This window comes from Scyliorhinus torazame, chromosome 5, assembly GCF_047496885.1.
Source record: "Scyliorhinus torazame isolate Kashiwa2021f chromosome 5, sScyTor2.1, whole genome shotgun sequence".
NCBI classification, from domain to species: Eukaryota; Metazoa; Chordata; class Chondrichthyes; order Carcharhiniformes; family Scyliorhinidae; genus Scyliorhinus; species Scyliorhinus torazame.
The window spans coordinates 69,249,604-69,266,722 of record NC_092711.1 but is presented as its reverse complement, the minus strand read 5'-3'; the positions used below and the strand labels follow the sequence as shown (position 1 = coordinate 69,266,722).

The window sequence follows — 17,119 nt, the reverse complement described above, 5'->3', positions numbered from 1 at the left end:
TGGCACAGGCTTGGAGTGTCGAAGGACCTGTCCCTGTGCTGTACTTTTCTTTGTTCTGGATTGTGGTGTCTGCCCTGGTATTCATGTGACTGAACAGATCTTTAAACACAAAGGGCAGGGCGTCCCGTGAGGTCGTGGATCCGGAGGGCAAGATTTGTTTATTTTTCTTCCTTTCTCTGCTTCACAAATAAGACATTGGGTCTCAAAGGGTAATGCACTTTGATGGACAGGTTGTCTGTATTCTGAACAATGGGTAACAAGCTCCGCCCAGTCATTCAAAACATTGCCCCCAAGAAAGATGGCGATCGCGCATGCGTCTTGCTGCACGTTGTCCCCAATAAAGATGGTGACCGTTAACGCTGCGGCCACCAGCCCCGTTCGTGGTAAATGGACCCGGTTTGTCCGCTTTTTTGCCTTTCGGTTTACACAACATGTTTGAGAAATCTCCGATCCTTCTCACCTTCCGTACCAATATTCTCTCTTCGCGTGTGCGAATTCGCCAGAGAAGTGCCTGTTAATCGCCATTACTTGCAGTGCGCATGCTTTAGTTGCATCCCTCATTCAGTCTGATTGGTTGGAGGACCGGCCACTCCCGCCCGCTCTCCCTATTGGTCCGGAGCTGCCGTCAATCTCCTCCGGGGCATTGAGAGCGAGAGCATGCGCAGTCCGGCTGCGGGGCTCAATATTAGCGCGCAGGCGCAGCGTCAAAGAGCTTGGAGTATGCGCAGTGCGATTGATGTCTCGGGCCTTGTTTGTGCCTAAGATGTGGAGTCAGCGGGTGGGAGGAATTGGACTTTGTGGATCCGCAAACCCTTCACAATCATTGTCTGTGCTGAGAGTGGAGACATGAAATGGTGGAGATAGTGAGAAGGGTTTGGATTTCAGCCCAGGAAGGAGGGAGAGTGTGTGGGACGGGGATTGACAGATTTGGGGGGAACAAGAGAAGGAAAAATGTTCCAGAGAAACTAGAATTGTCTGTTCAGAATAGTTTTGCTTTTCCAGGGTATTAGAAGAGGAGGATTTACAGACTGAAATTCACATCAAGATCTGACACAGCCACCTGATTCATCAGGACCTAAATACTGTTGTCATTTACAGTGGGAGGAGAAATGTTTGTTCTGTCTTTGAATGAAAATTTCAAACCTCAGTGTGACTGGGAAAGCACCAAGACACACACATTGAGTGAGAGTGTTTCAGTGAACTGACTGTGGAAAGAGCTCTCACAGCCTGAAAAAACATCACCATTCACAGTGGGGACAAACCGTACATGAGCTCTGTGTGTGAATGAAGCTTCAACTGATTGTACAAACTGGAGAGACACAGGGATACCAGCACTATGGAGAAACCGTGGAAATGTGGGGACTGTGGGAAGGGATTCAATTATCCATCTCGGCTGGAAACTCATCGACGCAGTCACATTGGGGCTAACAAAATGGAGAAACCATGGAAATGCGATGATTGTGGTAAAGGATTCAATTATCCATACCTGCTGGAATACCATCGACAGAGTCACACTGGGAAGAAGCCATTCATCTGTTCCGAGTGTGGGAAGGGATTCACAACATCATCCCACCTGCTGTCACACCAGCGTATTCACACAGAGGAGAGACCGTTCAGCTGCTTTACCTGTGGAAAGAGGTTCTCATGTTCATCCAACCTCAATGCACATCAACGAGTTCACACTGGGGGGAAGTCGTTCACCTGTTCCTTGTGTGGGAAGAATTTCGCTGGTCCATCCGGTCTTTGGTCACACCAGCAAATTCACAGAGGGGTGAAGCCGTTCACCTGTTCTGTGTGTGGGAAGGGCTTCACTCTGTCATCCAACCTGCTGTCACACCAGAGAATTCATACTGAGGAGAGGCCGTTCAGTTGCACTTCCTGTGGAAAGAGGTTCAGGTCTTCATCCAACCTCCGTGCACACAAGCGGGTTCACACTGGAGAGAGGCCATTCACCTGCTCCATGTGTGGGAATGAATTCACTAATTCATCCAGCCTCCAGTCACACCAGCGAATTCACACAGAGGAGAAGCCATTCATTTGCACATACTGTGGAAAGAGTTTCAGGCAGTTATCAATCCTCACTGCACATCAGCGCACTCACACTGGAGAGAGACCATTCACTTGCTCCGAGTGTGGGAAGGGATTTACTCAGTCTGGCAGCCTGCATTTACACAAGCGCACTCACACCGGGGAAAGGCCGTTCACCTGCTCTGAGTGTGGGAAGGGATACACTCGGTCATCCCACCTGCTGACACACCAGCGAGTTCACAACTGTCTGCAGGGTTTGGATTCTGCTGTTAAGCACATCCAGGATTGATAATCTGACAATATTTGGTTTGTTTCTGCTGACATTAACAATCCCTATAACTGGCTGGAGTTTAATATTCTGGATCTGTCACTGATTTTCAGGATGTGGAGATGCCGGCGTTGGACTGGGGTGAGCACAGTACGAAGTCTTACAACACCAGGTTAAAGTCCAACAGGTTTGTTTCGATGTCACTAGCTTTCGGAGTGCTGCTCCTTCCTCCGGTGAATGAAGAGGTCTGTTCCAGAAACACATATATAGACAAATTCAAAGATGCCAAACAATGCTAGGAATGCGAGCATTAGCAGGTGATTAAATCTTTACAGATCCAGAGATGGGGTAACCCCAGGTTAAAGAGGTGTGAATTGTCTCAAGCCAGGACAGTTGGTAGGATTTCGCAGGCCAGATGGTGGGGGATGAATGTAATGCGACATGAATCCCAGGTCCCGGTTGAGGCCGCACTCATGTGTGCGGAACTTGGCTATAAGTTCCTGGTACCCTGAGAGCCCCGCCCCTCATTCACTGATTGGTTGGAGGACAAGCTGTTACCGTTAGTCATTTTGCTACCCCCTATTGGTCAGGAGCTGCCGTCAATCATTGCCTGGGCATTGTGAGGTGTCAGGTGAGAGGTCAGTGTTAGCACTGGGACTGCGGCGCCGAGGACCCGGGTTCGATCCGTGTGGAGTTTGCATATTCTCCCCGTGTCTGCGTGGGTCTGACCCTTGGCTATAAGCCCTGATTTTCAGGGCTGCAAAGTTCCATTTAAAGAGCACCATCTGTGATTTTTTTGCTTTAATTCAGGAACTTGTTGATAATAAATTTATGAACTTTTCCTTCAGCACAAAATGGATCTTTAGTGCAAACTCTACAATTCACTGTCTCTGGGTAAAGTTGAGCAAATGACCACAGGCTGACTGGTTGTGATTTAACCTGAGGCACACCTCTGGCGAGGAGCAAGGTTGAGAAGGCAGGCCTTCATGAATAACCTTGACTGATGCCCTTGCTCTGCATTACAGACCAGCTGTCTAGCCAAGTGAGCTAAACTAGCAATACTATGGCTAAGATTCCACTGATTAACATCACCAATTAGAAACTGGTGATTAATCCTTGCTGACAATTCTTACTGACTGACACATTCTTCACAGTGACACCTCCACTATCAAAGTAAATTCTCAAGGAACTTAAAAGAACTTAAAGTCACTTATGAGCACTGAAATTAAAATTGCTGAAAAGAGAAATGTTGCTGAAGCTTTTCATTTTGTACTTATCAGGACAAACAGAAAAATGCCAAATTTCAAATGATCACAATTAATACAACAGGAGTCAAGAGGGCTGATTGGTTTGCAAGTGCACTCTGATTGGCTGAAACATTGATGTTGACAAATCAACAGAAAACTACAGGTTCCTTGAGCTTCCGAGTAATTCAAAAAAAGTTGCAAGTCTTGATCATATTCCAGAGAACTGGTGCCTGCATATGAAAGTATGTCGCTTTTAGCAAAATAAAATGAGTCCTGTTACGAGCTGGACTGATTATCTTAAATTGATTGTCAGTGTAGCTATTAGCGCACTTAGGATTGTTCAGATCAATGGCAATTTTTATTGCGCTTTAAAAAAATAACTTTGGAGAACCCAAAGTTTTCCAATTAAGGGGCAATTTAACATGGCCAATTCACCTACCTTGCACATCTTTTTGGGTTGTGGGGGTCAGACCCACGCAGACACGGGGAGAATATGCAAACTCCACACGGATCGAACCCGGGTCCTCGGCGCCGCAGTCCCAGTGCTAACACTGACCTCTCACCTGACATCTCACAATGCCCAGGCAATGATTGACGGCAGCTCCTGACCAATAGGGGGTAGCAAAATGACTAACGGAAACAGCTTGTCCTCCAACCAATCAGTGAATGAGGGGCGGGGCTCTCAGGGTACCAGATCTGCAGAGAAGCGACCACACAGGCGCACGTGCCAACTCAAAAAAAGGTTTCTCTCCTCAATTTCTAACCTGGATGCATCGTAATGATTTTTGTAAACAGAGATTACAGCTATCGGGTAAAAATTAAACAGATTGGGCCTTATTTTCTTGAAAAAACAAATAATTGAGTAGTGACCTGATACAAAGCTTTAAAACGATCTGTGAGTTGGACAGGGGAGAGGTGGAGCGGATGCTGCCAATTGTAAAGGAGTCGCAAACTGGGAGCCAGGAATAAACATGGGTGGCACAGTGGTTAGCACTGAGAAATGGTGCGGGATTCGTCGGTTTCGTGCTTAACACCGAGGAGGCTGACAAGCACTGTTGCTTCACAGCGCCAGGGTCCCAGGTTAAATTCCTGCTTGGGTCACTGTGCGGAGTCTGCATGTTCTCCCCGTGTCGGTGTGGGTTTCCTCCGAATGCTCGGGTTTCCTCTCACAAGTCCTGAAAGATGTGTTTGTTGGATGAATTGGACATTGTGAATTTTCCCTCTGTGAACCTGAACAGGTGCCGGAGTGTGGTGACTCGGGGTTTTTCACAGTCACTTCATTGCATAAGCCTACTTGTGATAATAAAGATTATTATTATTGTAAACTAGGTCATAAATACAAGAGAGTTACTAATAAGTCCAAGAGGGAGATATAGACACATTTCTTCATTCACTGGATTAGAATGTGCAACTTGTTACCAGGGAAGGAGTTGTGGAAAGTGCTGGGATATTTCCAAAAGGAAATGGAACAAGCACATGAGAAAAGGGAATGGAAAGATCAGCTGACAGGCTGAGATGAGGTGGATAGAATGGAAGGAGATGTGTCGAGTATAATCAGCAGCAGAACAGTTGGACCAACTGGCCTGTTCATTGTAGAATCTAAGTAATTCAATGTAAACTTCTTTTACACAATATGAGGATTGCAGATGGGAAATTCAAACCAAACATCATGTAAGTCCTGACAGTCTTATCAATTCATCAGGAGTTGAAAATCATCGGCCTTTCAATGTGGAAGGAGAAATGTTTGTCCTGACTAAAAGAAACGATTGCAAACATCAGTGCGACTGGAAAAGCACTGAGGCACATACACACTGAGTGATTATTCCAGCGAACTGACTGTGCAAAGAACTTTAACCAGCCACAGAGTCTGAAAACATATTGCACCATTTACATCAGGAAGAGACCGTACTCAGGCTGTGTGTGGACCAGGCTTTACATCAGGAAGTGACCGTACCCAGGCTGTGTGTGTGGACCAGGCTTCACATCAGGAAGAGACCGTACTCAGGCTGTGTGTGTGTACCAGGTTTCACATCAGGAAGAGACCGTACTCAGGCTGTGTGTGTGGCCCAGGCTCCACATCAGGAAGTGACCGTACTCAGGCTGTGTGTGTGGACCAGGTTTCACATCAGGAAGAGACCGTACTCAGGCTGTGTGTGTGGACCAGGTTTCACATCAGGAAGAGACCGTACTCAGGCTGTGTGTGTGGACCAGGCTCCACATCAGGAAGTGACCGTACTCAGGCTGTGTGTGTGGACCAGGCTTCACATCAGGAAGAGACCGTACTCAGGCTGTGTGTGTGGACCAGGTTTCACATCAGGAAGTGACCGTACTCAGGCTGTGTGTGTGGACCAGGTTTCACATCAGGAAGAGACCGTACTCAGGCTGTGTGTGTGGCCCAGGCTCCACATCAGGAAGAGACCGTACTCAGGCTGTGTGTGTGGACCAGGTTTCACATCAGGAAGTGACTGTACTCAGGCTGTGTGTGTGGACCAGGCTTCACATCAGGACGTGACCATACTCAGGCTGTGTGTGTGGACCAGGTTTCACATCAGGAAGAGACCGTACTCAGGCTGTGTGTGTGGCCCAGGCTCCACATCAGGAAGAGACCGTACTCAGGCTGTGTGTGTGGACCAGGTTTCACATCAGGAAGTGACTGTACTCAGGCTGTGTGTGTGGACCAGGCTCCACATCAGGAAGAGACCGTACTCAGGCTGTGTGTGTGGGGACCAGGCTCCACATCAGGAAGAGACCGTACTCAGGCTGTGTGTGTGGACCAGGTTTCACATCAGGAAGAGACCGTACTCAGGCTGTGTGTGTGGACCAGGCTCCACATCAGGAAGAGACCGTACTCAGGCTGTGTGTGTGGACCAGGCTTCACATCAGGAAGAGACCGTACTCAGGCTGTGTGTGTGGACCAGGTTTCACATCAGGAAGTGACCGTACTCAGGCTGTGTGTGTGGCCCAGGCTCCACATCAGGAAGTGACCCTACTCAGGCTGTGTGTGTGGACCAGGTTTCACATCAGGAAGAGACCGTACTCAGGCTGTGTGTGTGTGGACCAGGTTTCACATCAGGAAGTGACCGTACTCAGGCTGTGTGTGTGGACCAGGCTTCACATCAGGAAGAGACCGTACTCGGGCTGTGTGTGTGGACCAGGTTTCACATCAGGAAGAGACCGTGCTCAGGCTGTGTGTGTGGACCAGGTTTCACATCAGGAAGTGACCGTACTCAGGCTGTGTGTGTGGACCAGGTTTCACATCAGGAAGAGACCGTGCTCAGGCTGTGTGTGTGGACCAGGTTTCACATCAGGAAGAGACCGTACTCAGGCTGTGTGTGGACCAGGTTTCACATCAGGAAGTGACCGTACTCAGGCTGTGTGTGTGGACCAAGTTTCACATCAGGAAGTGACCGTACTCAGGCTGTGTGTGTGGACCAGGTTTCACATCAGGAAGCGACCGTACTCAGGCTGTGTGTGTGGACCAGGCTCCACATCAGGAAGTGACCGTACTCAGGCTGTGTGTGTGGACCAGGCTTCACAACAGGAAGAGACCGTACTCAGGCTGTGTGTGTGGACCAGGTTTCACATCAGGAAGTGACCGTACTCAGGCTGTGTGTGGACCAGGTTTCACATCAGGAAGTGACCGTACTCAGGCTGTGTGTGTGGACCAGGTTTCACATCAGGAAGAGACCGTACTCAGGCTGTGTGTGTGGACCAGGCTTCACAACAGGAAGAGACCGTACTCAGGCTGTGTGTGTGGACCAGGTTTCACATCAGGAAGTGACCGTACTCAGGCTGTGTGTGTGGACCAGGCTTCACATCAGGAAGAGACCGTACTCAGGCTGTGTGTGTGGACCAGGTTTCACATCAGGAAGTGACCGTACTCAGGCTGTGTGTGTGGACCAGGTTTCACATCAGGAAGAGACCGTACTCAGGCTGTGTGTGTGGCCCAGGCTCCACATCAGGAAGAGACCGTACTCAGGCTGTGTGTGTGGACCAGGTTTCACATCAGGAAGTGACTGTACTCAGGCTGTGTGTGTGGACCAGGCTTCACATCAGGACGTGACCGTACTCAGGCTGTGTGTGTGGACCAGGTTTCACATCAGGAAGAGACCGTACTCAGGCTGTGTGTGTGGCCCAGGCTCCACATCAGGAAGAGACCGTACTCAGGCTGTGTGTGTGGACCAGGTTTCACATCAGGAAGTGACTGTACTCAGGCTGTGTGTGTGGACCAGGCTCCACATCAGGAAGAGACCGTACTCAGGCTGTGTGTGTGGGGACCAGGCTCCACATCAGGAAGAGACCGTACTCAGGCTGTGTGTGTGGACCAGGTTTCACATCAGGAAGAGACCGTACTCAGGCTGTGTGTGTGGACCAGGCTCCACATCAGGAAGAGACCGTACTCAGGCTGTGTGTGTGGACCAGGCTTCACATCAGGAAGAGACCGTACTCAGGCTGTGTGTGTGGACCAGGTTTCACATCAGGAAGTGACCGTACTCAGGCTGTGTGTGTGGCCCAGGCTCCACATCAGGAAGTGACCCTACTCAGGCTGTGTGTGTGGACCAGGTTTCACATCAGGAAGAGACCGTACTCAGGCTGTGTGTGTGTGGACCAGGTTTCACATCAGGAAGTGACCGTACTCAGGCTGTGTGTGTGGACCAGGCTTCACATCAGGAAGAGACCGTACTCGGGCTGTGTGTGTGGACCAGGTTTCACATCAGGAAGAGACCGTGCTCAGGCTGTGTGTGTGGACCAGGTTTCACATCAGGAAGTGACCGTACTCAGGCTGTGTGTGTGGACCAGGTTTCACATCAGGAAGAGACCGTGCTCAGGCTGTGTGTGTGGACCAGGTTTCACATCAGGAAGAGACCGTACTCAGGCTGTGTGTGGACCAGGTTTCACATCAGGAAGTGACCGTACTCAGGCTGTGTGTGTGGACCAAGTTTCACATCAGGAAGTGACCGTACTCAGGCTGTGTGTGTGGACCAGGTTTCACATCAGGAAGCGACCGTACTCAGGCTGTGTGTGTGGACCAGGCTCCACATCAGGAAGTGACCGTACTCAGGCTGTGTGTGTGGACCAGGCTTCACAACAGGAAGAGACCGTACTCAGGCTGTGTGTGTGGACCAGGTTTCACATCAGGAAGTGACCGTACTCAGGCTGTGTGTGGACCAGGTTTCACATCAGGAAGTGACCGTACTCAGGCTGTGTGTGTGGACCAGGTTTCACATCAGGAAGAGACCGTACTCAGGCTGTGTGTGTGGACCAGGCTTCACAACAGGAAGAGACCGTACTCAGGCTGTGTGTGTGGACCAGGTTTCACATCAGGAAGTGACCGTACTCAGGCTGTGTGTGTGGACCAGGCTTCACATCAGGAAGAGACCGTACTCAGGCTGTGTGTGTGGACCAGGCTTCAACTCACCATCCAACACAGACAGACAGAAGGACACCGGCACCATGGAGAAACCGTGGAAATGTGGGGACTGTGGGAAAGGATTCAATTCTCTATCTGAAGTGGAACCAGACCAGGACCAGAGTAGCAGGTTTATGAGAATAACATAATCTCCAAGTTCCCCCCCAACTCATACACTGTCCTGACTTCTCTGATATCTAGTGCTGCATGAACAGAAATTTCCTCCAATTAAATATTGGAAAGACTGAAGCATTGTCTTCAGTTCCTGCTTCAACCCTAGCTGCCAACTCCATCCCTTTCCCCAGCAACTTTCTGAAGCTGAATAGAATGGTTGAGAGCCTTGGTGTCATATCTGACCAGAGATGGGTCTTCCGGTTGGGGCTATGCCTGGGTAGGTCGCACATTCGGCAGCTCCCGCCGTGAACGGACTTTTGGGCCCTTCTATGGAGCCCCAGCGGCACTTGGACGACGATTCCCGGTGTGGGAAGGCAGCAGTGAGGTTCCCCCAGCACTGTATGGAGTGGACCAGGAGCGGAGTGGTCAAAAAAGTGGCATTAGAGAAGAGAGGAGAACGGGTGAGAAAAAGCAAGATGGTGGCGGGCGGAGACCAGGCAGCATGGGCTCAGTGGTCTCGGGAGCCGCAAGAGTTTCGGAGAAGCTGCTTTGCGGAATTGAAGGCGGAGATGTTGGCCCCGATGAGGTTGTCGATTGAAAGGCTGGTGGAGACCCAGAGGATGCAGGGGACAGCGATTAAGGAGGTGCAGCAAAAGGCCTCCGAGGACGAGATCCTGGGCCTGGCGGTGAAAGTGGAGGCGCACGAGGCGTTGCATAAAAAAATGGCAGGAGAAATTTGAGGATCTGGAGAACAGGTCGAGGAGGAAGAATCTGCGGATTCTGGGTCTCCCTGAAGGTGTGGAGGGGTTGGATGCTGGGGCGTATGTGGCTACGATGCTGGGTACGCTGATGGGTGCGGGAGCCTTCCCGAGGCCCCTGGAGCTGGATGGGGCGCACAGAGTCCTGGCGAGGAGGCCGAGGGTGAATGAGCCGCCGAGGGCTGTGGTGGTGAGGTTTCACCGTTTCACCGACAGGGAGTGTGTCTTGAGATGGGCGAAGAAGGAGCGGAGCAGCAGGTGGGAGAATGCTGAAATCCGCATTTACCAGGACTGGAGTGCAGAGCTGGCCAAGAAGAGGGCAGGATTCAACCGGGCCAAGGCGGTTCTCCACAGAAAGGGGGTGAAGTTCAGCCTGTTGCAGCCAGCGCAGCTATGGGTCACGTATCAGGACCGACACCACTACTTTGATACACCGGTCGAGGCGTGGACCTTTATCAAAGATGAGAAGCTGGACTCAAATTAGTGGTTTGTAGCATGCTATGGGGGATGTTGGGGAGTGGGAGGTGGCGATATTTGTGTTTTTTCTGTACTGGTTTTTTTGTGTGCTGGTTTGGGAAGGGTTGTTCCCCGCGTTCGATGGGGAGGGGGCGTTCCCCGCGTTCGATGGGGGTGGGGGGGGAGTGTGTGCTGGAGGCCCTGGGCCTTTGGGGAATGGGGCGAGGTTGCAGGAGAAAGGAGCTGCGCCATAGGGGGCGGGGTCGGCCCAGGCAGGGATCGTAGGCTTTTACCCACGGAAAGGGGGGGCGGGGCCTGATGCGGGGGGGGCGTCACTGGACTGGAGTACACATTGGTTTGTAGGGGGAGTGGAGGGGGGGACTTGGGCCGCCCCTTTGGTGGGGGACTTTGAGGGGGAATCCAACAGGAGGATCGGTGGCAGAGGCGTGAGTGGCCGGGGTCAGCAGGAGTCAGCTGACTTATGGGAGTGCAGTGGGGGGAGCAGGGGGGTTAAGCAATTGCTTGGCTGGGGGATGGGGGGGGGTTGGTGGGGGGGGGGACTGGGTTGCTGCTGTACTGACTGAGGGCGAGCTGGAGGTAAGAGGGAGAGTCGGGGCAGGGAGCCTCCGCCTGGGGGGCTGAAGAGTGCCGGAGGCGTGGGCACGTGGCCGGCCTAAAAGAGGAGATGGCTAGTTGGCAGGGGGGCGGGGGGGGGTGGTCATCCGAGGGGGGTAGTCCCCCGATCCGACTGATCACGTGGAACGTGAGAGGCTTGAATGGGCCGGTCAAGAGGGCCCGGGTGTTTGCGCACTTAAAGGGACTAAAGGCAGACGTAGCCATGTTACAGGAGATGCACCTGAAGGTTGCGGATCAGACCAGGCTGAGGAAGGGATGGGTGGGGCAGGTCTTTCATTCTGGGCTGGATGCGAAGAACAGGGGGGTCGCAATCTTGGTGAGCAAATGGGTGACTTTTGAGGTGGCGGGTATTGTGGCGAATAAGGGGGGCCGATATGTGATGGTGAGTGGTAGGCTGCAGGGGGCTCGGGTGGTGCTGGTGAATGTGTATGCTCCGAACTGGGACGATGCAGGGTTCATGAAGCGCATGCTGAGCCGGATTCCAGATCTGGAGGCAGGTAATCTGGTAATGGGGGGGACTTCAACACGGTACTGGACCCGGCACTGGATCGGTCTAGGTAGAGGTCGGGTAAGAGGCCGGCTGCGGCCAAGGTCCTGAAGGGGTTTATGGATCAGTTGGGGGGAGTGGATCCGTGGTGGTTTGCCAGGTCAAACTCCTTGTCTTCCCATGTGCACAAGGCCTACTCGCGAATAGACTTTTTCGTGGTAAGCAGGGCGCCGATCCCGAGAGTGGAGGGGACGGAGTATTCGGCCATTGCGATTTCGGATCACGTCCCGCACTGGGTGGAGCTGTAGTTGGGGTGGGCGAGGGGCCAGAGTGGCGCATGGATGTGGGACTGCTGGCAGACGAGGAGTTTGGGGGCGGGTTCGGGGGTGCATCCAAAGATATGTGGAGGCCAATGATAATGGGGAGGATTCGGTGAGTGTGGTCTGGGAGGCGCTGAAGGCAGTGGTCAGGGGGGAGCTAATTTCAATCAAGGCCCACAGGGAGGAGGGAGCGGATGGAGAGGGAGAGACTGGTAGGGGAGATACTGAGGGTGGATAGGAGGTATGCGGAATCCCCCGAGGAGGGGCTGTTGAAGGAGCGCCGGAGCCTCCAAATGGAGTTTGACTTGCTGACCACGGAGAAAGCTGACGTCCAGTGGAGGAGGGTACAGGGAGCAGTGTATGAGTATGGGGAGAAGTCGGGTCGGATGTTGGCACATCAGCTGCGGAGGAGGGAGGCGGCTAGAGAGATGGGGGAATCAGGGATGGGGGCGGGAACACGGTGTGGAGTCCAGCTAAAATAAACGAGGTCTTTCGGGACTTTTATGGTAACTTGTACAAGTCAGAACCCCCTTGGGGGGGGGGGGGGGCGGAGGATGCGGCAGTTCCTGGACCAACTGAGGTTTCCAAGGGTGGAGGAGGGGCGAGTAGAGGGTTTTGGGGCCCCGATCGAGATGGAGGAGCTAGTTAAGGGGTTGGGGAGTATGCAGGCGGGCAAGGCCCCGGGACCGGATGGGTTCCCAGTTGAGTTCTACAGGAAGTTCTTTGAACTGTTGGCCCCATTGCTGCTGAGAACCTTTAATGAGATGAAGGAAAAGTGAATTTGTCCCCCGACGATGTCGCAGGCTTCGACCTCGCTTATCCTCAAGCGGGACAAGCACCCGCTGCAGTGTGGCTCGTATAGGCCGATTTTGCTCCTCAATGTAGATGCCAAGTTGTTGGTGGAGGTCTTGGCCACCAGGATTGAGGATTGTGTCCCAGGAGTGATACTTGAGGATCAGACGGGGTTTGTGAAGGGCAGGCAGATGAACACGAATGTGCGGAGGCTCCTGAATGTGATTATGATGCCCACAGAGGGGGGTGATGCAGAAGTGGTAGCGGCAATGGACGCGGAGAAAGCCTTTGACCGGGTGGAGTGGGAGTATATGTGGGAGGTGTTAGGTAGGTTTGGGTTCGGGGAGGAGTTCATAGGGTGGGTTGAATTGTTGTACCAGACACCGGTGGCAAGTGTTTTTTAAAAAAAATATTTTATTAAAAATGTTTGGTCAACCAACACAGTACATTGTGCATCCTTTACACAATATTATAACAACACAAATAACAATGACCTATTTTATAAACAGAAAATGAATAAATAATAATTAACAAAAATGAAAACTAACCCTAATTGGCAACTGCCTTATCACAAGTAACACTCTCCAAAAATATAATTTAACAGTCCAATATATAATTATCTGTAGCAACGACCTATACATATGATACAGTATATATTAACAACCCTGAGAGTCCTTCTGGTTCCTCCTCCCCCCCCCCCCCCCCCCCCCTCTCCCACCTCGGCCTCTCTCACCTCCTGCACTCCCGGCTCTTGTGCAACCCCAAATATAGCCAACCCCCAGCTTGGTTCGACCCGGACCCCTACTACTTTTGAAAGCACCTTTGTCACCCCCATCCAAAACCCCTGTAGTGCCGGGCATGACCAAAACATATGGGTATGATTCGCTGGGCTTCTCGAGCACCTCGCACACCTATCCTCCACCCCAAAAAATTTACTGAGCCGTGCTCCAGTCATATGCGCCCTGTGTAATACCTTAAACTGAATCAGGCTTAGCCTGGCACACGAGGACGACGAGTTTACCCTGCTTAGGGCATCTGCCCACAGCCCCTCCTCGATCTCCTCCCCCAGCTCTTCTTCCCATTTCCCTTTTAGTTCATCTACCATAGTCTCCCCTTCGTCCCTCATTTCCCTATATATATCTGACACCTTACCATCCCCCACCCATGTCTTTGAGATCACTCTATCCTGCACCTCTTGTGTCGGGAGCTGCGGGAATTCCCTCACCTGTTGCCTCGCAAAGGCCCTCAGTTGCATATACCGGAATGCATTCCCTTGGGGCAACCCATATTTCTCAGTCAGCGCTCCCAGACTCGCGAACTACCCATCCACAAACAGATCTTTCAGTTGCGTTATTCCTGCTCTTTGCCACATTCCATATCCCCCATCCATTCCCCCGGGGCAAACCTATGGTTGTTTCTTATCGGGGACCCCCCCAAGGCTCCAGTCTTTCCCCTATGCCGTCTCCACTGTCCCCAAATCTTCAGTGTAGCCACCACCACCGGGCTTGTGGTGTAGTTCCTCGGTGAGAACGGCAATGGGGCTGTCACCATAGCCTGTAGGCTAGTCCCCCTACAGGACGCCCTCTCTAATCTCTTCCACGCCGCTCCCTCCTCCTCTCCCATCCACTTACTCACCATTGAAATATTAGCGGCCCAATAATACTCACTTAGGCTCGGTAGTGCCAGCCCCCCCCTATCCCTGCTACGCTGTAAGAATCCCTTTCTCACTCTCGGGGTCACCACTTCTTCTACCTCGATCTGTGCTCCCAGTCCCACCCTTTCCTGCTCTTCCACCTTGGGAAATTCCAGCCGATCCAAAAAGCCCATCATTCTCTCCCTCCCATCCGGGGGTTGAGCTTCATATAATTTTTTATAAAATGTCTTGAACACTCCATTCACTCTCACCGCTCCCCGCTCCATCTCTCCTTCCTCATCCCTCACTCCCCCTATTTCCCTCGCTGCTCCCCTTTTCCTCAATTGGTGTGCCAGCAACCTGCTCGCCTTCTCCCCATATTCGTACTGTACACCCTGTACCTTCCTCCATTGTGCCTCTGCAGTGCCCATAGTCAGCAAGTCAAATTCTACATGTAGCCTTTGCCTTTCCCTGTACAGTCCCTCCTCCGGTGCTTCCGCATATTGTCTGTCCTCCCTCAAAAGTTCTTGCAGCAACCGCTCCCGTTCCTTACTCTCCTGCTTCCCTTTATGTACCCTTATTGATATCAGCTCCCCTCTAACCACCGCCTTCAGCGCCTCCCAGACCACTCCCACCTGGACCTCCCCATTATCATTGAGTTCCAAGTACTTTTCAATGCACCCCCTCACCCTTAGACACCCCCCCCTCATCTGCCATTAGTCCCATGTCCATTCTCCAGGGTGGGCGCCCTCCTGTTTGCTCCCCTATCTCCAAGTCCACCCAGTGTGGAGCGTGATCCGAAATGGCTATAGCCGTATACTCCGTTCCCCTCACCTTCGGGATCAACGCCCTTCCCAGCACAAAAAAGTCTATTCGCGAGTAGACTTTATGGACATAGGAGAAAAACGAGAACTCCTTACTCCTAGGTCTGCTAAATCTCCACGGGTCTACACCTCCCATCTGCTCCATAAAATCTTTAAGTACCTTGGCTGCTGCAGGCCTCCTTCCAGTCCTGGACTTCGACCTATCCAGCCCTGGTTCCAACACCGTATTAAAATCTCCCCCCATTATCAGCTTTCCCATCTCTCGGTCCGGAATGCGTCCTAGCATCCGCCTCATAAAATTGGCATCATCCCAGTTCGGGGCATATACGTTTACCAAAACCACCGTCTCCCCCTGTAGTTTGCCACTCACCATCACGTATCTGCCCCCGTTATCCGCCACTCTAGTCTTTGCCTCGAACATTACCCGCTTCCCCACTAATATCGCCACCCCCCTGTTTTTCGCATCTAGCCCCGAATGGAACACCTGCCCCACCCATCCTTTGCGTAGCCTAACCTGGTCTATCAGTTTCAGGTGCGTTTCCTGTAACATAACCACATCTGCCTTAAGTTTCTTAAGGTGTGCGAGTACCCGTGCCCTCTTTATCGGCCCGTTCAGCCCTCTCACGTTCCACGTGATCAGCTGGGTTGGGGGGCTTCCTACCCCCCCCCCCCCCTTGTCGATTAGCCATCCCCTTTTTCCAGCTCCTCACCCGGTTCCCACGCAGTTGTATCTCCCCCAGGCGGTGCCCCCCCGCCCATCCCCTCCCATACCAGCTCCCCCCTCTCCCCAGCAGCAGCAACCCAGTAATTCCCCCCTCCCACCCCCCCCCCGCTAGATCCCCCGCTAGAGTAATTACTCCCCCCATGTTGCTCCCAGAAGTCAGCAAACTCTGGCCGACCTCGGCTTCCCCCCGTGACCTCGGCTCGCACCGTGCGACGCCCCCTCCTTCCTGCTTCTCTATTCCCGCCATGATTATCATAGCGCGGGAACCAAGCCCGCGCTTCTCCCTTGGCCCCGCCCCCAATGGCCAACGCCCCATCTCCTCCACCTCCCCTCCTCCCCCCATCACCACCTGTGGAAGAGAGAAAAGTTACCACATCGCAGGATTAGTACATAAAACTCCTCTTTCCCCCCTTTTTAACCCCCCTCTTCGCCCCCCACATTCGCCCCACCACTTTGTTCAAACGTTCTTTTTAATAACCCGCTCATTCCAGTTTTTCTTCCACAATAACAGTCCACGCTTCATCCGCCGTCTCAAAGTAGTGGTGCCTCCCTCGATATGTGACCCAGAGTCTTGCCGGTTGCAGCATTCCAAATTTTATCTTCTTTTTATGAAGCACCGCCTTGGCCCGATTAAAGCTCACCCTCCTTCTCGCCACCTCCGCACTCCAGTCTTGATAAACGCGGATCACCGCGTTCTCCCATTTACTGCTCCGAGTTTTCTTTGCCCATCTAAGGACCATTTCTTTATCCTTAAAACGGAGAAATCTCACCACTATGGCTCTGGGAATTTCTCCTGCTCTCGGTCCTCGCGCCATCACTCGGTATACTCCCTCCACCTCCAACGGACCCGCCGGGGCCTCCGCTCCCATTAACGAGTGCGGCATCGTGCTCACATATGCCCCGACGTCCGCTCCCTCCACACCTTCAGGAAGACCAAGAATCCTCAGGTTGTTCCTCCTTGCATTGTTCTCCAGTGCCTCCAACCTTTCCACACATCGTTTCTGATGTGCCTCATGCATCTCCGTCTTCACCACCAGGCCCTGTATGTCGTCCTCATTCTCGGCTGCCTTTGCCTTCACGACCCGAAGCTCCCGCTCCTGGGTCTTTTGTTCCTCCTTTAGCCCTTTGATCGCCTGTAGTATCAGGGCCAACAGCTCTTTCTTCATTTCCTTTTTGAGCTCTTCCACACAGCATTTCAAGAACTCTTGTTGTTCAGGGCCCCATGTTAAACTGCCACCTTCCGACGCCATCTTGGTTTTTGCTTGCCTTCCTTGCTGCTGTTCTAAAGGATCCACTGCAATCCGGCCACTTTCTCCTTTTTTCATCCATATCCAGGGGGGATTCCCTTCTGGTTTACCGCACAGTGTTTTTAGCCGTCAAAATTGCCGTTGGGGCTCCTATCAAGAGCCCAAAAGTCCGTTT

General features: G+C 52.3%; 1 protein-coding gene across 1 annotated transcript; it reads left to right on the top strand.

Moving 5' to 3' along the window:
- The first annotated feature begins 742 nt into the window (after positions 1-742).
- On the top strand, positions 743-3,825 carry LOC140418299 (uncharacterized). Its single transcript, XM_072501767.1, has one exon. The coding sequence runs from the start codon at positions 1,337-1,339 to the stop codon at positions 2,315-2,317; it is 981 nt and encodes a 326-aa protein (XP_072357868.1). The 5' UTR covers positions 743-1,336; the 3' UTR covers positions 2,318-3,825.
- The last annotated feature ends 13,294 nt before the right edge of the window (positions 3,826-17,119 follow it).

Bases quoted from the DNA above. Each gene is read 5' to 3' on its own strand.
- LOC140418299 (XM_072501767.1), top strand. From the start codon at position 1,337: ATGGAGAAACCGTGGAAATGTGGGGACTGTGGGAAGGGATTCAATTAT.